General features: G+C 37.2%; 1 protein-coding gene across 1 annotated transcript in view; it reads right to left on the reverse strand.

Annotated features, from left to right (window-relative positions):
• Positions 1–18,548, reverse strand: part of gbe1b (glucan (1,4-alpha-), branching enzyme 1b) — a 106,666-nt gene that overhangs the window by 68,076 nt on the left and 20,042 nt on the right. Inside the window, exons 5-7 of the mRNA XM_088011660.1 lie at positions 16,652–16,787; positions 12,115–12,205; positions 10,766–10,975 (exon numbers count right to left, since the gene is read on the reverse strand). Coding sequence (XP_087867786.1) covers positions 10,766–10,975; positions 12,115–12,205; positions 16,652–16,787 — 437 coding nt within the window. The remainder of the gene's footprint in view (positions 1–10,765; positions 10,976–12,114; positions 12,206–16,651; positions 16,788–18,548) is intronic.

Below are 18,548 nucleotides of genomic sequence, written 5' to 3' on the forward strand. Positions count from 1 at the left end.
GCACAGAGCCAACAAAGGCTCAGACACAGTGTATCCTCACGGGATGGAGATAATAGCCAGTGAGAGCCAGGGGCCCCGAGATGAAACCATACTGCCACATTAAGGCCCACAACGCCATTCATCATCAGGTCCAATTACAGTGTGAAAGGTAGATCTCTATACCAGATGCAACACATCGCTTATCTATGCAGCGCCGTGAAGTTATCAGCTGGTCTGTGGTGTTAATATAAAAGCAAATTGCACATTACAGCGTCCTAAGATTAAAGTGTAGCAGTGACAGTGAAACCTAGTTAGGGAGCACTAATAGAGTAAAGCTCTAATGTTGCTGCTTGTAATGAAAGAGCGGATAATCTGTCATGTTTTCCTGTTTTACCTGCAAGCACACACACACACGCACACGCACACACACACACACACGGCTAGGACAAATACCTCAAGTTAATTCAAAAGAAAATTTTCCCCACTCAAATTTAATGATCGTTAACGGAGCTCATTTTCTCCTCACGCGAGCCGAAACTGCGGCTCAAATCAGAAAAACCTTTCTTCGTCATTTGCAGCTCAGCTGGCTTTAAACTGCACACACTTCCTGACCTTTCTCCACATTTGGTTGCATTACATCTAAGAACTTAAACACATTTTACGGTTATGTGCAGATATCCACATCTCTTGTGGAGGATCAGTCGACAGGGCAAATGTTTGTCATATGCCTCGCAGATGTGGCTTAAGAAAAAATGCTTTGTTAAAAGAGCCAGAAGAAGCCTGGTCTGAGGTGTCATCTGCTGCTCACAAATAACTCTTAACAAGAAGCAAAAAATATAACAGTTTGACCTGCATGCAAAGATCTATACTTGGTGGACAAACAGTGTTCATGTTAAGAGCATTGTGCCCAGACGTAAAGGATGTTGTTGGGAAGTTTTTCTTCAGAGAAATGGGAAAGGAGGGAAACTTTGATGGTAGAGTGGATGGAGACAAATGTAGGGTGATAATAGAAAACAACTGTTCGGTGATCATTAGGTACAGAGGTTTATCTTTCGACAGGATAGCAATCGTAAACATACCGCCAAAGAAATGGCGGAACAGTTTGGATCAAACCATATTTGCGTGTTAGACTAGTCCAGTGAAAGTCGACACCTCAATCCAATTTTAAATCTGTCGCAACACCAAAAATTGGTGTTGACAAGGCCCAACCAGCCAAAATGATTGTGCTAATCCTAACAAGATTATGAAAAAGGCATGAAGGGTGCCAATACTTTCAGAAGGCACTGTGGCTAAAAATAAAATGTTTAAACATGTGTTTTCAGATGTCAATTTTCCATAAAGGATTGTGGCAACTTGTCTTCATAGGGGAGGAAAAAAAAGATTTAAGTTCTTGTTTTCCCAACGTCACAGGTAAGCTGCAGATAAGAACAAATAAATTCAGGAGGCTGACAGGTAATTCAAGAGGAAGTGTGATGCTCAAACGACGACACAATGACATGCGTGATGGATGGTGAGCATTTGTTGAAACAAAAGGGGACAAATGGGCTGCCTCTTCTGACGCATTTCAAACTTCTATAATCTCTTCGGCCGGCACAGGATGAGGCCTTTGATACAACTCTCAAAGCAGAAGCTGTTCACATTTTAATTTCATTAAAAGTTGATCGGTTTGTTTAGCAATTATTTTTGTCCCCTCTTCTAATACAACGGATCTCATTGATTATATTTTGATAATGTAGATATAGTTACAAATTTGAGTTAGTCAAATTCAGTGTTGTATGCTGAACTAAAGAAACAAATGTTACATGTAACAGCATAAATCATGTAATGCTCGGGTCCTCTTTGGGAAAACTCTCTGAGATGTCGATGCTTTGCTGAGCTTTGCGTTGGATATCGGCTGTTTTTCCTGGCTTTCTTTAAACTGCCTGGCAGTTACCTGCTCTTGCTTGGCATCCTAAAAGGAATCCTCTGCTGTCACTGAGATTATATGTTTGGCAACCTGTAATTAGGATCACTTTGTATTTGCTGTCCTTTAGAAATCAGTGGCAGTTTGTTGTTCCTTTTGTACTTTTTTTTTTTTTATTGGAGTGTTATCCAATGGACTTTAAATTAGCACAAGTACAATATGCAGGAGGGTTTTCTTCTCATAAAAAAATAATTCAATTATTTTCATACTCTGACCATTTGGTTAAATAGGCCTACTATAGAAAACTCTTTAGTTATATTTTGTAAAATCAACAAAAACTCATAACAAATAGCATTGTTATTTGAACATGTCCTATTGAATCTACTTTTAAGTCCTTAACCTGAGGTATAAATGTAAAACATCAGCTCAATAACCCCTCCTCTAACTAGGAAAGACAAGAGAACAACCCATATAAGAAAAAGCATGTTGGATGATCTTTATAAATGAAGAAATGGCTAAGAGAAAATTGTAATTAGCGTAAACCTGGCAATAAGAGCAGTAATTAAAACAACTGGAACAGGGGCTGAATGAGGATCCAAGTTGCCACCACAAATAGAGAGGGGAATGCCTAAAGAGGAATAAAAAAATAGCCACAGGGTGCTGTTAGAGAACTGGAGACACAATAACAACCATTTATCGTAAGAGTTTTGACCACATCATAGCCAGAATACCAAGGACTATAAAATATGCCAAAGACAGGTTCCCATAAAATTCTTAATTATTTACTTTGCTTAGTGTCTTATTGCTGCAAAATCTAGAGGAAGAGGGTAACATCGTGTTCTAAAAATGTTCATCACATATAAAGGTTTTATTGGTAAATGGCACTTTATTTTTATTAACCTCCATAACTCCACCAGAAATATTTGATCTCAAAGCACATGCTTCGTAATTGTTCAAAGAATGTCCTGTTGAAAAACTGAGGGTCAAGCTTTTAGTTTTATGGTTGCTGTTCTGTGGAACCAGGTTCCAGTCAGTAACCAAGACAGAAGGCTCACTATCTCCAAAATAAAACTTTACAGTTATCGAAATAAAGTGGACACATGGCTATTCAGAGTACAGACATTTCTGTTGAATGCATTGCCAAAGTATTTGTGGAAAATTCTTCTTTTTGAAGATTTTTTGTGCCCATTACTCCAATTTAAGGTATATTTTGTGTTTGAACTATTGAAACAGAGCGTTACAAGTATTTATAAACTTTAGGTAGTTATGGGAGGCTGTAGTTCCAAAACCCCAATTAATGCCAAGAGTCAAATTTCATCTCGTTGTTTTATTGTTCAGTTTTATCTGTTGAGTGTATCGTTTGATTGTGTATGTCTTGAAGAGCACATCTAAGTTGAGTTCAAATGAGCTGAGGTATTTAGAAATACTAAAACAAATTACACCTCAGTATTGTGAGAAGCAACAGGTCTGACAGTGACTGTGTACATGACTACCTCCACCCAATTTAATAAAAAATACAAAATAAGGTCTTTATTCTAATGTTAAATTGTGTAATTTCTATAGCTAGGGAATGTGTTTTACACATCACTGCGATGAGACTTTATTCTGTTTCCCATCCATAGTTTTAAAGGTGGGGTGCAAGTTGTGAGAGTGCTAAATTTTATCTTTCCAGCATGAAGTAGAAGCACAACAAGCAGCTTCAACAAGACACCATTAACACCTACTGCTAAGCTCAGCTAATTAGCTGAAGCCTAACAGAGGGGAAAAACCACTTTTCTCCTTCAATGTGATTCCATGGTGCAAAAGAAAAGGTGCTAAATACTGAAACTGGAACGAACTAACTTTCCAAGTTTGACTTTACTGAATGATCAAACAGAATGTAGACTTGATATGACCCAAAATTTGTCTAACCGTTTCTGCAGACTGAACTGAAATTGATTATTGTTTTGAAGACTTCATTATCCACAAAATCAGTACCGTATTTCCTTCCACCTTGTTTGTGCTTTCAAGCCGTAAAATAAACTTTCCTGCTGCCAATTTCAAAATATAATAGGCCATGTTCAAAGCAGTTGCTTTGGGACTTAGAAGCAGAAACAAAATAAATTCTTCTCATCAGTTTATTGAAAAACGTAGACCTTTATCAACACATCTGAGTGGAATAAAGTCCACATATTGAAAAATCTTGTAAAAGAAATATTTTTGACTGGAACCTCAAAGGCACGGCTGATCTCTCAGCGTGAGAACATGAAGAAGAGTCTAAAAAGTCTTAAAAAGGCTGGCCCCGGGCCTATTTTTCATATCTTAAGAAGTCACACAAAGATTGATGAAAACTGGATGCAAATGATCCTCAGAGATGTGGAGGATTATAGAAAAAGCCCACATCAAGCTCCTCAGAATGCTCAGTACTCACCAGTCAAAGCACTGATCTGCAGAAAGGCTAAGCTCCTCCGGTTGCCGACCCGCTACTTAGAAAACCGTAGGCTCCATTCACTCGGTCATCGTGTCAAGGTTACTTGACGTCGTCTTTGAAGGAAATGACTTTTGACTGAACCATACATATATCTGCTAACTCTTTCCACTCGTATAGAGCAGGAAAGAGTCTGGTGCGAATGTAAATCATACATCCTGATTAGTCTAATGGCTTAACTCGACAAGCAGGCCGACGTAGTGTGAACCACTAACAAGGCATAAACTTACAAACGCAGCCAGTGTTATTATATAACAACTAACCTTGCATTGCAAGAAGGAAAAAAAAAATCTTTTGTTATACAAAATACAAAAATCTGAGAACTGACATTGACCACAAAATTATTGATTATTGGTGCATCTATATTTTTATAATAAACTTGAATGGTAATTCTAGTTAATCCTTTCTATCTGATCATATATATAGTCTATTTCAGTTATTTCAGTATCTATCCTCACACAGGTTTCTTAAGACTTTGTTCTTCCGTGTAATGACTTGCAACTCTTGCTTCTCCACACTCCCTCCCACAGTTTACAGCCTTAACTAGCACCTGAAATTTGGGAATTAAAGACAAACGTGTTGAAATAAAAGAAGTAAGGAACAATCTTTAAAAAAAAAACAAGCTTTCACTGCTTCCAGCAAGCCTTCGTTGCTGTCCTGGAAAATAAATTCTTGTACCGAGAGAGCTGACTGAAACTGCAGCTTGACTTCTTGGAGAGAATCCAGGTCACATGAGAAATTTACACATTTATGCACTCTTTCTATCAGTAACAACAGGACAAAAGACAACTCAACTGAAAAAGAGGATTGTGAAACTTCTGTTGCAGAAGCATCAGTGAAGAAAAGAAAGAAAAGACCAAATGCCAAAAATAAAAGGGTGCTTGCGCTCATACTTTTTAGATTGTATCAGTTCTGTCTTGTTTTATTTCTTTTTGTTAAAAAAAATCAAAAATATTAATTGTCAGGTCTATGGCGGTTCAGCTAAATTTGTCGTGGTACAAAAATTTTCATATAGGAGAATAAGGTATCCCTCTTTATTTATGAAATAAATAAAGAGGACTAAATACCACTCCTAAAAGATGTCCCTTTTGATTCCAAGTATTTCGCAAGCCAAGTATCAACTCGTCTAATACATTGAATAAATTAAGAGTTGACCAGAACTGGCCGATTTTCAAGTTGGGCCCTGATTGGTGACTTACCAGTCAAGTCAAAAAACTACTCTTAATTTGGCCAGTGAATGCACACAGGAGCACTTAAAGAATGAGTTGGTTGAAAAGTCATAATGTACTCACAACATCAATTTAAACAGCTCAAAACAACAGTGCTTTCAGTAAGCACAAAGTGTTTGAAGTTAAGGGAGGTACAAGAAAATCTAATCAGTCCAAACAAAATAAAAAACTTTGACAGCACTGTGCAGTGTATGCAAGATAACTAACTATTCATGACATTTAAAAAACACACTTTTAAAAATGTACATATTTACTTACAAAAGTTATATTACTGTTGGTTGGACAATGAGCAGAATTGAAGCAGAGCCTGATTGAAAATAATCTCCATAAACTCCCAAAATACAGTCGGATACCAAAAAACCCTCTAATTTGCCAATCCCCAACTAGCTCTAAACCCCATCTGTTCCTCCAATATCAAACACAAATATTTCCAGACTGCAAAAAGGTGAAAGTGACATTAAAGCTGCAGTGTGCAACTTTTATAAACAATGTTTTTTTTTGTTTTTGTTTTACATTGTTAAAGCTGTCACTATGTCATAATAAAATAACATGAAACAGAAAGTCTGAAAAAATGTAACTCCTCTGGTTTTTCCCTGTAGTCCTACTGCCATCTACAGAAATGCACCACTCAGTCAGAAACAACCAATCAGAGCCGCTATTTTTGTTCCAAAAACCCAGGTCAAAGAAAAGATTACGAAAAGAGTGCAACTTTAAAACCGAGTGATTTTTGCATACAGTTACAACCCTAATGATCACTAAAGGTTAAAAACAGCAAGAGCATCCTGCAGTGCTCTAGACGTTCTTGGTTCTATTCTGTCCTTCTGAATGAGTTGATGATGCACTCTTGGGAGTAATTTTGGTCAGGTGGAAACTCCTGAGAAGGTTAATAAAGTTTCCATGTTTTTTTTTTTTTTTTTTCATGGATCATGGTTCTGGTTGAGGTTTGCTGAAGTCCAAAAGCAATAGAAATGGCTTTCTAACACTTTTCCAAATTATGAAGACAGTTACAAAGTTTCACATTTGTTCTTGCATTTCTTTAAATGGGGCATGATATGTTGCTTTATGAGCCATTTTAGCCCACTTCAAGTTTCCAGATTGTGGCTTCTTGATTGTAAAGATCAAGCAGAAATCAGGCCTGACTTTGGTTTGTGAAACTGTCAGTTGATTTCTGATTTAGGATGGTGATTTAATTTGACTGGTTGGTTTAAAAATCTTTTTGAAATAAATGAAATCACCATTTAAAAACGGATTATTATATTTACTCTGGTGATCTTTGTCTTACAAAATTTGTTTGATGATCTGAAACACTCAAGTGTAACAACAAAAACCCACAAACTTCAGCTATTGTTTGTAAACTTAAAAAGAAAGACAGATTATGTTTGTTTTGGAAACATAGTTGTGGAAACTATTTATTACTATACCACATCCTCTCTCTAACAGCCGTGTTTACTCGTTTTAACAAAGTTTTGTACTGTTTCAATCCCTCTGTAAGTTGGTATTCACCAGCAGCATAACTAATTCCAGCATTTCTCTCGCCTGGAACCAATGCCTGCAAAGCGAGACGTTTATAACGCTGAATGTCGATGGATTTGACTCAGAGGCATCGCAAGTTAACAAATTGGATGGCAGGCATCTATCTAAACAGCATTTTCCCAGGACTGCGTTGAATGTTTTATGAGGAAAAGCTAAAGTGGAACGCAGACTAGAACGGCAAAATAAAAAAAAATAAAAAAAGAAGGTGTTGTTTGGATGAAAATGCAGCTGCAAAGGCAGAATAAAACAGACAGCAAAAAGGGATAGAAGGGCGACAGTCTGCATCAGTCAGCCTCTGCCATCCTAATAAGAACATCATGGTCAGAGTGCTATGGCTCATAGAAAGGATGTGTGATTAAAAACACACTGTTTCACGCTGAGTTCACAGTTTGCCTCTGAGGTTCATTTCCCTCTAAAGTGAGTTACAGAATGCTTGACACAAACGACACGTCCAAACATCCTCTGACAAGTAAAGAAGACAAATGAACTGGTTATGACATTGCAGTGGTCCTTTGGGTTTTTACAAATGACTCCTCATATGCCTCCTAGTCGCAGCATATGTCTGCACCCTGTCTAATGAGGGCTTCTGATATGAGGACGGTTCAATAACTAATGAAAGGAGAACCTTGTTCTCTTATTATAGCCCACACGGCTGACACTAAGCATTGTATAATGTATTGGAAACTGCTGCACAGTGACACACACTTATTAAAAAGTGAGTTCAAAAAGGCATTCGATAGACTCAACAGTGCCTGTTCCTCCCAAATGTGCACTGGGATTATTTTCTGGGTGCAAAAAAGCAAGAGAGACATCTAATTAATGGGGCCGACAACAACAGCGCCCACCAATGTAGCCGTACATTGGATTTTGGAAGAGGTAGAAAACAATTCGTGAAGTATCATTTCTTGACAAGTTCAATTCTGCCAATTTGGTATAAGAAGTGATTTTTCACGGTAGATTAAAATCAACACCTGCCATATCAGGGGTTTAAGAGGTAACAATCAAAATAACCGGAAAATTCCCCCTTAATATCCTATTTTGCGAATTGTGTGTGTCGGATAGACAGCTGGCCGGATTTCGTGAGCATGTTGCTGTGTGTTGCAACGTGCAATCTCTGTGATCATATCATGCTTCTGACCTTCAACATATCATTCTGCATCAGACAGTCTGAGTGGTATGTCAGCTCCCATTTGGCCTCATTTATCAGCCTGTTTAAATATTGCTCATGTTCATTTTACATCATGAACCACAGTAAAACCACTGCTCTCATTTATACATCTGATGTAACCAGGGCAGGTTTTTAAATATCCCTCATGAGCTGAATGTGATGGGTAACATTAGGATGCTGCTCTTAATCTCCCCCAGCAAGAACATAAATGAGGAGTCAAAAATGCAGCAATCCAAAGACTGTTTCCTTGCCTTGATATTGCACCGAGGCTGAGTTCATGCAGCAGGTGTTTATGCTCAATCCTGATCTTTTGCTGAAATTTGATTTTTTTTTTTTTTGGCATGGTTGTTCATAATTATGAATTCAATCAGACCTCTGTGCACACTGAAAGAGAGATTGTATTGGATGCTGCAGGTTTCAGGTGTCTCCTGCGACCTCTTTGTGCACAACGCTCAGAGAGCTGTCAGAGTATGTGGGAGATGCACAGAAAGCAGCTGAAAGATAGTCATTAAAGTTTAAGACAATAAAAACAAGGTGCTGTCTCTGCAAGGATTTACTGAAAACATTTTATGAGCTGAATGATGGAACAGTTACATCAAAACATGCTAGAGGAATACGACCATATCAAACTACTCTGAATTAAATCGACATCAGACGGACCAACATGCCAGTTAGTGTGTGTGATGAATCAGATATATTTTTAGAAAAGCGAGTTTCCCCTGCAGAAACCCCAGTTTAGACAAAATATCTGTCAGTGTCTAGAGAAACTGAAACTGTTGCATCTGGAATGTAATTAGTGAGTGTGCTAAGTAGGACACACTCACAAAGGTTTTTTTTTCTCCCCTGTGTCCCGTCTTGGCATTTTAGGCACATTCATAATGATAATCAGCAATGTAACAAAGATGGAAAATTTCCTATGTTAATGGCGCTGTATTCTTTAAAATTCAGAAGCATCAGTCACAGCACAGAAGTATCAGTCTAAGAAACCGCATTTAGTAAATTTGGAAGTCACCAATAATCTTTATTGGGACAGCCATAATATATTGAGTGTTTTTACTGTTTTAATGTTAAAATGTTCATTTTTGGAAGATTCACTTATGGTGCAAAACAAGCTGATCTCAGAGGAAATGTGGGCACCAGACTGTTTAAAAAAAAAAGGTCCAAACAAGACATTATAATCACAACATAACTCCACTAATTAGTGGAACTACTGTAATACTTCCACACATAATATTCTGCAAGTCAGCTTCTTTATATGCTGACCTGAAAACTGGCCATGCCCCTAATTTTATGAAATACCTTAAGAGCTACATTATAATCATTCTACACACGAGGTTGAATGTGGTTATAAACAGCTAAAAAGCACCCAGAAATGAAGCCCAGTCTTCCTTTCAATTTCAGTTGGGTTTTATTTGAAAGAAAGAAAAAAAAAGAACAAATGCAAAACAAAATAGTTTTTTGGTCAGGCAGCAAAGTGCCTCTACACTGTGAAAAGAGGCTGAAAATTTGGGATATAATGGCCCTCAAACAGGCTTTGTCAGGCTGGATTGCTGCTATTTGTAAGTAATATTGTTACCGTTACCCCACTCATCTCTTTAAAAATGCAGGACAGTAACATTTTGCCAAAGCTCCATCTACAAGGTTTTAGTAACCACATCTAAATAGGAAAATATTCTGAGAAGAAGCTCTTTGGGGAGCAAGGTTTTAGTTGAGGAAATCATTAATATATATGAAATACTAGTTGTGCTAGTATTTCAGTTCAAACGAAAATGAATGCGTGTCAACACCAAAACAATTGTTTTATGTCTGGTCTCATGAGAGATACGATAAGGACATATTCAAACCTGGTGTGCAATTATTTTAAAGGGAATAGCTCACAGCATGTGAAAGAAAACATTATACTTATGATTTACATTTATTTACAACAAATGACTGAAGTGTTTCCTAATTCAAGCATCTAATCCAGTTATATAGAAAATATTAAAGACATACATTTAGTTTACTGCTATAATTCGAGTCATATGGATAGAAGAAAAAAACATTATACCCCCTCCTATGCAAAAAAAGAAACAAAGAAAATATATGGATCCACATGTACACAAATATTGTCTGAGTCATCCAGTTCATGCTTTATATAATGCTACTGTATTAATAATGTAAAGAGTAAACAAGAACGCATTTAACTCTGACAGAAGAAACTTTTCAAAAAGAAAACGTATTTACTCCCACTCCCCATTCATATATACAGTAAATGTGTTGTTGCCGGTATAATTTGAGATTTAGTCAGCTGTGTTATGTACATGTAACACTGATGTCACTCATATCAAAACTTTAACTTCATATTATCCATAATTTTAATTAATAGTAAGTATTTAAACTTTTCAATTACGAATAAAATTATATTTAGTAATTCTATTAAGGAATTGGTGCTGATTTTAATGAGAATGATTTGGTAATAAAGATGCTAGTGCTGTGGAGTGAAATACCTGGCGTAGTTAAAGAGGCGGCTGTCCCACAGAGTGTGTTCCCCTCTCGGCGGCGAGTGGAAGAAGCAGGAGTCGGACCCGTCGAAGCCATTAAGGCCATCCTCCGTGTTCTTGGACGCATGACTGTGGACAACATCCAGCAGCACCACAATGCCCATTGAATGAGCGACATCAATCAGCTGCTTCAGCTCATCTGGGGTACCATAGCGACTACGTGGACAAAAGACGGACACAGATTGAATAAATTAAAATATTTAAATTAGGATTTTTTTTTTTTTTTTTTTAAATAGAGCTGACTTAAACTCCATCAAATCAACAGTCAGTCAGTGTCTAAAGGAGGAACCTAAGACACATCACAACCATCATTTCCTGCATTACAGCTCAGTGGATTAAAATGGATGTTTACAGCACTTCATGAGTTGGGGCGATTTTAGTAAAGATAGACAAAAACTTAAATAAAAATCACTCCACATTTGCAAAGCTTTAGATACATACTTCAAAAAGACTTGGAACCCTAACCCTAACCAAACCTGAAAGATAGATCTATAGCATTCTCTCTGTCCTCCCAGACATAAGAGTGAACAAGCAAATTCACCCCTTATCTCAGTATACAAATTCTAAGTTTTTAAATTTGACTATCAGACAATCAAAGGGTGAAAGTGCAACATATACACTATTCTGAATGATACAGTATAAAAAGAAGGAATAAGCATCTCTGACAGACGATAAAGACTCTGGTCTATGTTTATCTATGAATCCCCCCACTCTATGGATTAACAGCAAACGTGTTTACAGAGAGATTATTGATGGTGCCAGACTGGCTAACCTTGATTTGAGGTGACTGTGCTGAAGCGGCTCACTCAGTTTACAACAGAGTGCAGTTATAGATACTACATGGAGTGGATAAAACTGTATAAATAGGGAAACTCTGCGACAAATACGCCTTTGAGTTCTAATCCCTCATAGTTCACTCCCGGCTGATTTGTTAACACCTGTGGTTACTGAAGCAGGTCATGAATCTCTATACTGGAAGCTGAACAAATGTGGCTCAGAGGATTCATCTCACTGCATTTATTTATTTTATTTACTTTATTTCAGTTTTTGGTCAGCATATGACAGGGGAGTGCGGTTCAGCATGGTAATTTCTGAATTAATGCACAAATACCGTCTGCAGAAGGATATGAAATGTGCATATGGATGAGCTTCTGCTCTATACATGATCATATAATCCCATTTCCAAACAAGAACCCAACACATATTGCATCTACTGCTGTTTAAACAACACAGACAATACAAAACATAACTTGAAACAATTCTGTTTAAAAACATTTATTAAAATGAAGCTGTACCTGGAAGCAGCGAAGAAACTTGTAATCTGATATCCAAAACTTGCATAGTAGGCATGTTCCATGATCGCCATCAACTGAATGCAATTGTAACCTGAAAAAGCATTAATAACTTTTTGGAATTTGCATTGCCTTGCACAAGTATTCATTCCACTTGAATGTTTTTTCACATTTTCTGAACTTACAAAGACAAATTGAAGATCGTTTACAAAGACATTATGTCACCAATTAACAGTATCATTCATAGCTGTAATTTAAGTTAATGATCTACATGACACATTGTTTACATCCAATACAACATGTGCAGTTGAAAACTAACACGGAACAACATAATGAACCAACAGAGTGTTGGCAGCATCATGCTGTAGAAAAGATTTTCTTCATAATTGACAGGGATGTTAACATAAGTTTATAAGATTAAATGCAGATCATTACAAGAGGATTCTGCGAAAAAAAATCTGACAGAATCTGAGTCTGTGAGGTTTCACATGTTTTTAGATTGGGGCACTTTATTTTTTTATTTGATCTAAAACTGTTTTTTTTTTTTTTGTTTTTTTTTTTTGTTAATTTAACAAAGTCAGAGTTGTGACATGTATTTGTATTCAGCCCGTCTAAGTAAAACCATGTAGCAACCAATAATTTGATCAAGGTCAAAAACATAATAACTACCGCAATAATTTCATCCGTTTTAAATGTAATAAAGTAAATAATGTAATAACTTATCACCGTAACTTGTTTTGGCTCTCTGACAGTAAGTCAGTGCAATAAATGAAAATCTAGTTACCACAGCTAATAATGGTCTCACATAAGCATGACTGTAAATCGTTCCAGATCAGTCTAATTGGATGGACATTGTGACGATACGCATTTCTACGTCTGGCCACCAATTCTCAATAAGTTACAGGTCTGGACTTTGACTAGGCGATTTTAAAAGTCCTCAAACTGCATGTTTAGAGTGGTTGTACTGGTTTAAAGAATCCATCAGAGGTGTGACTTTCTTTTCCTTCAGATGTCAGAGAAAATCATCTTTGCTTGACAAAAATCTTAGCAAGGCCGCCACATTCAGAGGATGTAGCAGATTTTTTTGCTTCTGCAGATCCACTCTGAGTCCTTCTCAGAGTGTGCATGCTAATACTGATTTCATTAGCAATGTGCAGCCGCCTCAGTATATGTCCATGTCTTAGAAAGCATGATGTAAAACTTGACTAGTTCATGGAAATTAGCCGTTGTACTAACCTTGATTATGCATGCACTAAAAGCACACTACCGTCACCATCTGGATGACATTGTTATGTTTATGCAGTAGAATTATCACGTTTATACATTATATTATGGTTGCACGATATATTATCAAGTTTGTACAGCATGATTATGTTGCAACGGGACAGTGTTCAACAAATTTTCTTATGTCACAGCAATACACTTCAGTGGTTGACTAAGCGAAATGTAATAATTGGTCCCCTACATGTGACAAGCAAATGGCAAGGAGCTTGTGATGCAAACAGAGTTTTCCATCTGAAACAGCCAGTTCTAGCTTCATTAGTTGTTCCCACACAGGTTTGTTAAGCACCTTTTTTCCCTCATAAAAATTTTGGATCAGTAAACCAATACCATTTATTTCTGGTCTTGAAACAGAGGCGAGCTTGTTTCATCAGTAACAGCGCAAAATCTCTGCATCTCCATTTTTAAAGGACGGTATGATGGTGCTTTCTGCTTTACACAGCTTCCCCTCGAGCAGTTCAGAGAAAGTTTAAAATCAGGTCAAACTCAGTTCATGCTGCAGAGGCTCTGTGAGTTCATGATTTGGTGATTATATTTCAGCATTTTTTTTTTGTTGTTTTTTTTTGAAGCAGCTGTGCTTCAAAGTTATACTATATTTTTAAAATGCATACATAAGTTCCAACTTTAAATGCGAAGTATTGACATCAATTAGCACTTTAAATTGTTATTTCATCAAAGCTCTGCCTGAATTCATGACTATTACATCTATCTGCCACTATCTGCCTCAATAAAGCATCTCCAGCATGATGTTGCTACAAACTTGTTTCTGGTTGCCACATAAAAAAAAATGGAGAAAAAGAAATCACAGGGGATTGAATAATTTTGCAAAGTACTGTATGCAACATTGGATCCAGATGGGATTGTGGGTAAAACTACTAAATCATGTGTGGCGATGAAATAAGAGTTGAATACGTTTTGATAGAAAGGAAGTGTTGCTTAATATCGTGGTGCTTTTTTTTGTTACTAAGAGCATTGCATCATGTCTGTTTGGACGGTTCAAGATGGTGGGGGGTCTCAGTCCTGTCAGCATCTCCTTTCATATGATTCATTTAACAGGCGCCCGCTGTTTGAATCCTTCCCAAAACAAGCATGCAATAAATTGGCCATGCGGCAGAAGCAAAGCACTGCAAAGCCAGTATGAAAGTGTCTTGAGTACTGTATGACAGTTTCCGTTTTTTTTTTTTTTCGAATGCACTTAGCTGCATTAATTTAGCACAGGAGGCATCTGAAACCTATAGTTTCTTTTCCTTCTTCAAACCCTGATTCTATGTGACCTGTGCCAGTCGAAGTGTACTAATGAGCTCCAGGCATTTCCTCTTCGACACCAGCTCTAGCACCTTTGTACAAGCTCAGGCAAAAGGGAAACACCGACTATTAGAGTTAGGAGGTCATGTACGACATTTCAAAAAAGACCTAGAAAAACTGTCTATGAATAAGAGAACAACAGGCTTCTAAAGTGCCGCTGAGCACTCCAGTGGGAGGCCCCAAGGTTTTTCATTGTTGTCTGGAGCACAATTATTTATATATATATATATATATATATATATATATATATATATATATATATATATATATATATATATATATATATATATATATATATATATATATATATATATATATATATATATATATCTTTTCAGGCAAAGGGAGAAAGAGAGAAAACTTTACCTCTGAAGGAGTGTGACAAAGCACTGGGGTGAGAGGAAGTTCCTCTTTTTTTATATTTATATATGTACACTCTCCTCAGTCAAGAAAATGAAATGGCAGGCAGAGTCAGCCATCACTGGAGACGATGAAATTTAGCCTCCTAGTGAATCCTATTGTGCAAAATCCCTGAGCTGTTGCAGGTGGATTCTTTGACAGCATTTAATCTGGCAGTTTCTTTACCCGCTAAACAAGATGACACAAGCAGGAAAACAGCATTTATCACAAGTCTCCTGGTGCGCTGCACCAGTCATATTGGCGCCTTTTAATAAAGCGACGGCAAGAAGGTGTGCGCTTACATACAAAGTAATGCAATGCCTCATATGTAGAGCTGCAAAATGATACCAGTGGTGAATTTAACTATTGATATGTAAAGCTTGGTTTAGGTAAATGTACTAATTGGTTGTTTAATAAGGTACAAGACCCAACATATTAAAAACGTGCAGCTAAATGACTGTTTGAAAAAAAAGCTTTATATTTGATAAATATCATAATAATGAGCAATCGATTTTTAGTTTTACTTTCCACAAAGTTTTTAAATGTATTTTCTGAAACGGTATGGATTTGAGACGAACATTTCAGATATTTTTCCACAAGCTTCTCACAATAGTTTATGGACAATTGGGTCCATTATGCCAGACAGAATTATTTGGCTGATAGTTTGAGTTATTGCTTCAATATTTCCACAAAACACCACTTGGTCACCACACCATGCCATCTATCCTGAGAAGTAAACCAGTCACTCATGCAGCCAAATATCCACATAACATCATGCTGCCACCACCATACTTCACAGCTGGGAAGCTGGTGTCAAGACTTGCAGGCTTCCACCTTCTTCCTTCAATTGTAGCAAGAGTCATTTTAGCTAAGCTCTTCGACTGTAGTTTTATCAGAAACAAAAACTAAGGTGCTTTATCACACAGTCCATTTTGAAGCTATTATCCGATTCATATTGTTGATGCTGGTGAACCAATGGCTTCTTCCTTGCAGAATTACCTTTTAGCACATGTCTACAATACATGTTTCACTGCAAATAATGAAGCTCCTTTACCAGCTTCAGCTCACATCTTTACAGGCATATCCTTTAAATCATCAGTTTTGCTGTGACTTGAGATTGGAAGGCCTCTTTACAAAACACTGCCCAATGGTCAGAGATCCCTTTAGGTCGTGTCAGTACACAGGGTGCTTAGGTGACTTTTTGCACAGTGAATGTGACAGGTCTGCCACAGAGAAATACTGCTCCTGGACGAGCAGTGGTACTCACTGCAGTAAAGCTTGTGTGCTGTGTTATGGGCCAGTGCTGATAGAAATACCTTCAGCTATTTATATAAAAAAGGACAAACAAGAAAAAGTGGGAATTTCTTTGTTTTCTTGGCAGATCGTTGGGTCCAAATTGTGTATGTGAAGTGAGGTATACAACCACGGTTTTACATTCGCCTCGTCTCTGGCGAGTGTGTGATGCTTTTTAGCTCAATTTAAGATCAGTCTGAGCCACATGAAGACAACAAAATAAATAAGAGACCTAAGAAGGAAAATAATCCCACCGTCTTACCTAAATCTTTTATTCGAGGAAGCACATTGTGTGTGAAGTTGTTGTACGAGGCGATCTTCGGCTCTGGGGACCCGATGCCAACATGGGCTTCGTAAATTCTCAGGCTCTTGGGTTTCTTTGGCCGAGGATGGATCTGCTGCAAATGCCAAAAATAGTATGACAAATGATGAAGATAACAGAGCACAGTTTCAGAGTAAAAAAAAAAAGTACAATAAATGAAAATGATATGTGCATCTTTGCTTAAACATTTTGCAAGGAATGAATCACTTTACAAATGCCTTCCAAAAATATTGACAACCTTTGAATAATTTCAAACTTTGTCATGTTACAGCCACAAACCTCCATGAAAGCATTGACTTTTTATGTCAAAGACCAATACAAAATAGTGCTCAATTGTACAGTGAAGGTAAAAATTATATATCAATGTTCACAAATAAAAATAATTTTTAAAAAAAAGTATGTTGTGTATTTAGTACACTTTACTCTCATACCCCAAATAAAATTGCACAACACCAAGAGGAAAATGCCAACGTTTTTTCAATGTGGTAAACACTAACAATGTACTTTACCCTGGAAAATAATTGAAGGAATAGTTTAGATCACAGCATTTTTGTGTCAGGTTCCTAAGTCCTAGATCAGTTTTAGAATGTGTACCAGAACTTGAAAATTCGCATTCAGATATTCTTTATTCAAGGTGTTCAATCTGAGTTTCTGTTTGAGTAAAACCAGTGCTAAGCACACTTTTGCTAATCCACTTCCACTAAATACTACTGTAATACAATGTTGTAGCATTAGTGGAGCTAATATTTATGATTAGTGCTTTAAAGTTAGCACAACTAACTTCTTAGAGGAGACTACCAAAATAATAATAAACCATACAAAGCTTGTAGAGATATACCGTATTTTCTGGACTATAAAGCGTATAGAGCGCACCGTACTATAAGCCACACCTACAATTTTTTTGAGGAAAAGAAAAAAAACTGGAAACGTACATGTATAAGCCGCACTAGGCTATAAGACGCTGGTATCTCTGCCGCTCTCGGATAAGAACGCAGCAGAGGGCTGCATCCTAATAAATCTGATGGATTTATTAAGGATGCAGACCTCCGTCTCCAATGCCGAACCATGGATTCGTTCACTCCGAGCTTACGTGCAGCGGCTCTTTGTACTGCCAGATCGATAGCTTTCAACTTAAAGGCTACATCATATGAGCTTGAAAACATTTCTCTGCCGTGCCTGCTAGCATGGGCTAGCATGTGCTTGTTCTAAATGAAAATTAGCACTTTCTTCTTTGATTTCCAATTTTTACTTCCAATGATTAACTTCCTGCTAAAGAGCCCCCTGGTGGTTAAAGAAAAATCCACAGAAAACCCGCACCGGGTTATAAGCCGCATGGTACGAAGTGTGGGAAAAAAGTAGCGGCTTACAGTCTGAAAAATACAGTATATTTGCTGTAGACAAATTGTCAGAAAACTTCTTCTGGTTTTCAGTTTATACTCTACTTTGCATTGGTCTCAGCATATTAAACCCTACATTTTGAAAACTAACAATATGTTTGAATACTTTTGCAAGGTTCTGTCCCAATAGTTCCCTTAGTCTGTAATAAAAAAAAAAGAAAAAAAAAGGAGAAGGGCTTGTTTTATATATAGACAAAATTTCCTGAGAGCTACCCACAGGGCCTTGAACCCTCTAGCTGAAGTACATGATTGAGGCACTTGTAAATAAAACAAATATAGCGCCAGTGAGAGGCCCCAACTAATTAAAATGGTGCCAAATAACCAACGATAAGGAAAGCAAGGTGGACGCTAATAGCCTCTTAGTGTTTTTCCCTTGTTCACTCTTGAGCCAAGAACATCAAGTAGTACTGAGAAACATTGAGACCCTCTGAAAAATCTGT

The sequence above is a fragment of the Poecilia mexicana genome, unplaced genomic scaffold, assembly GCF_051168715.1.
Source record: "Poecilia mexicana isolate PSO_F unplaced genomic scaffold, ASM5116871v1 scaffold_13, whole genome shotgun sequence".
Lineage (NCBI taxonomy): Eukaryota > Metazoa > Chordata > Actinopteri > Cyprinodontiformes > Poeciliidae > Poecilia > Poecilia mexicana.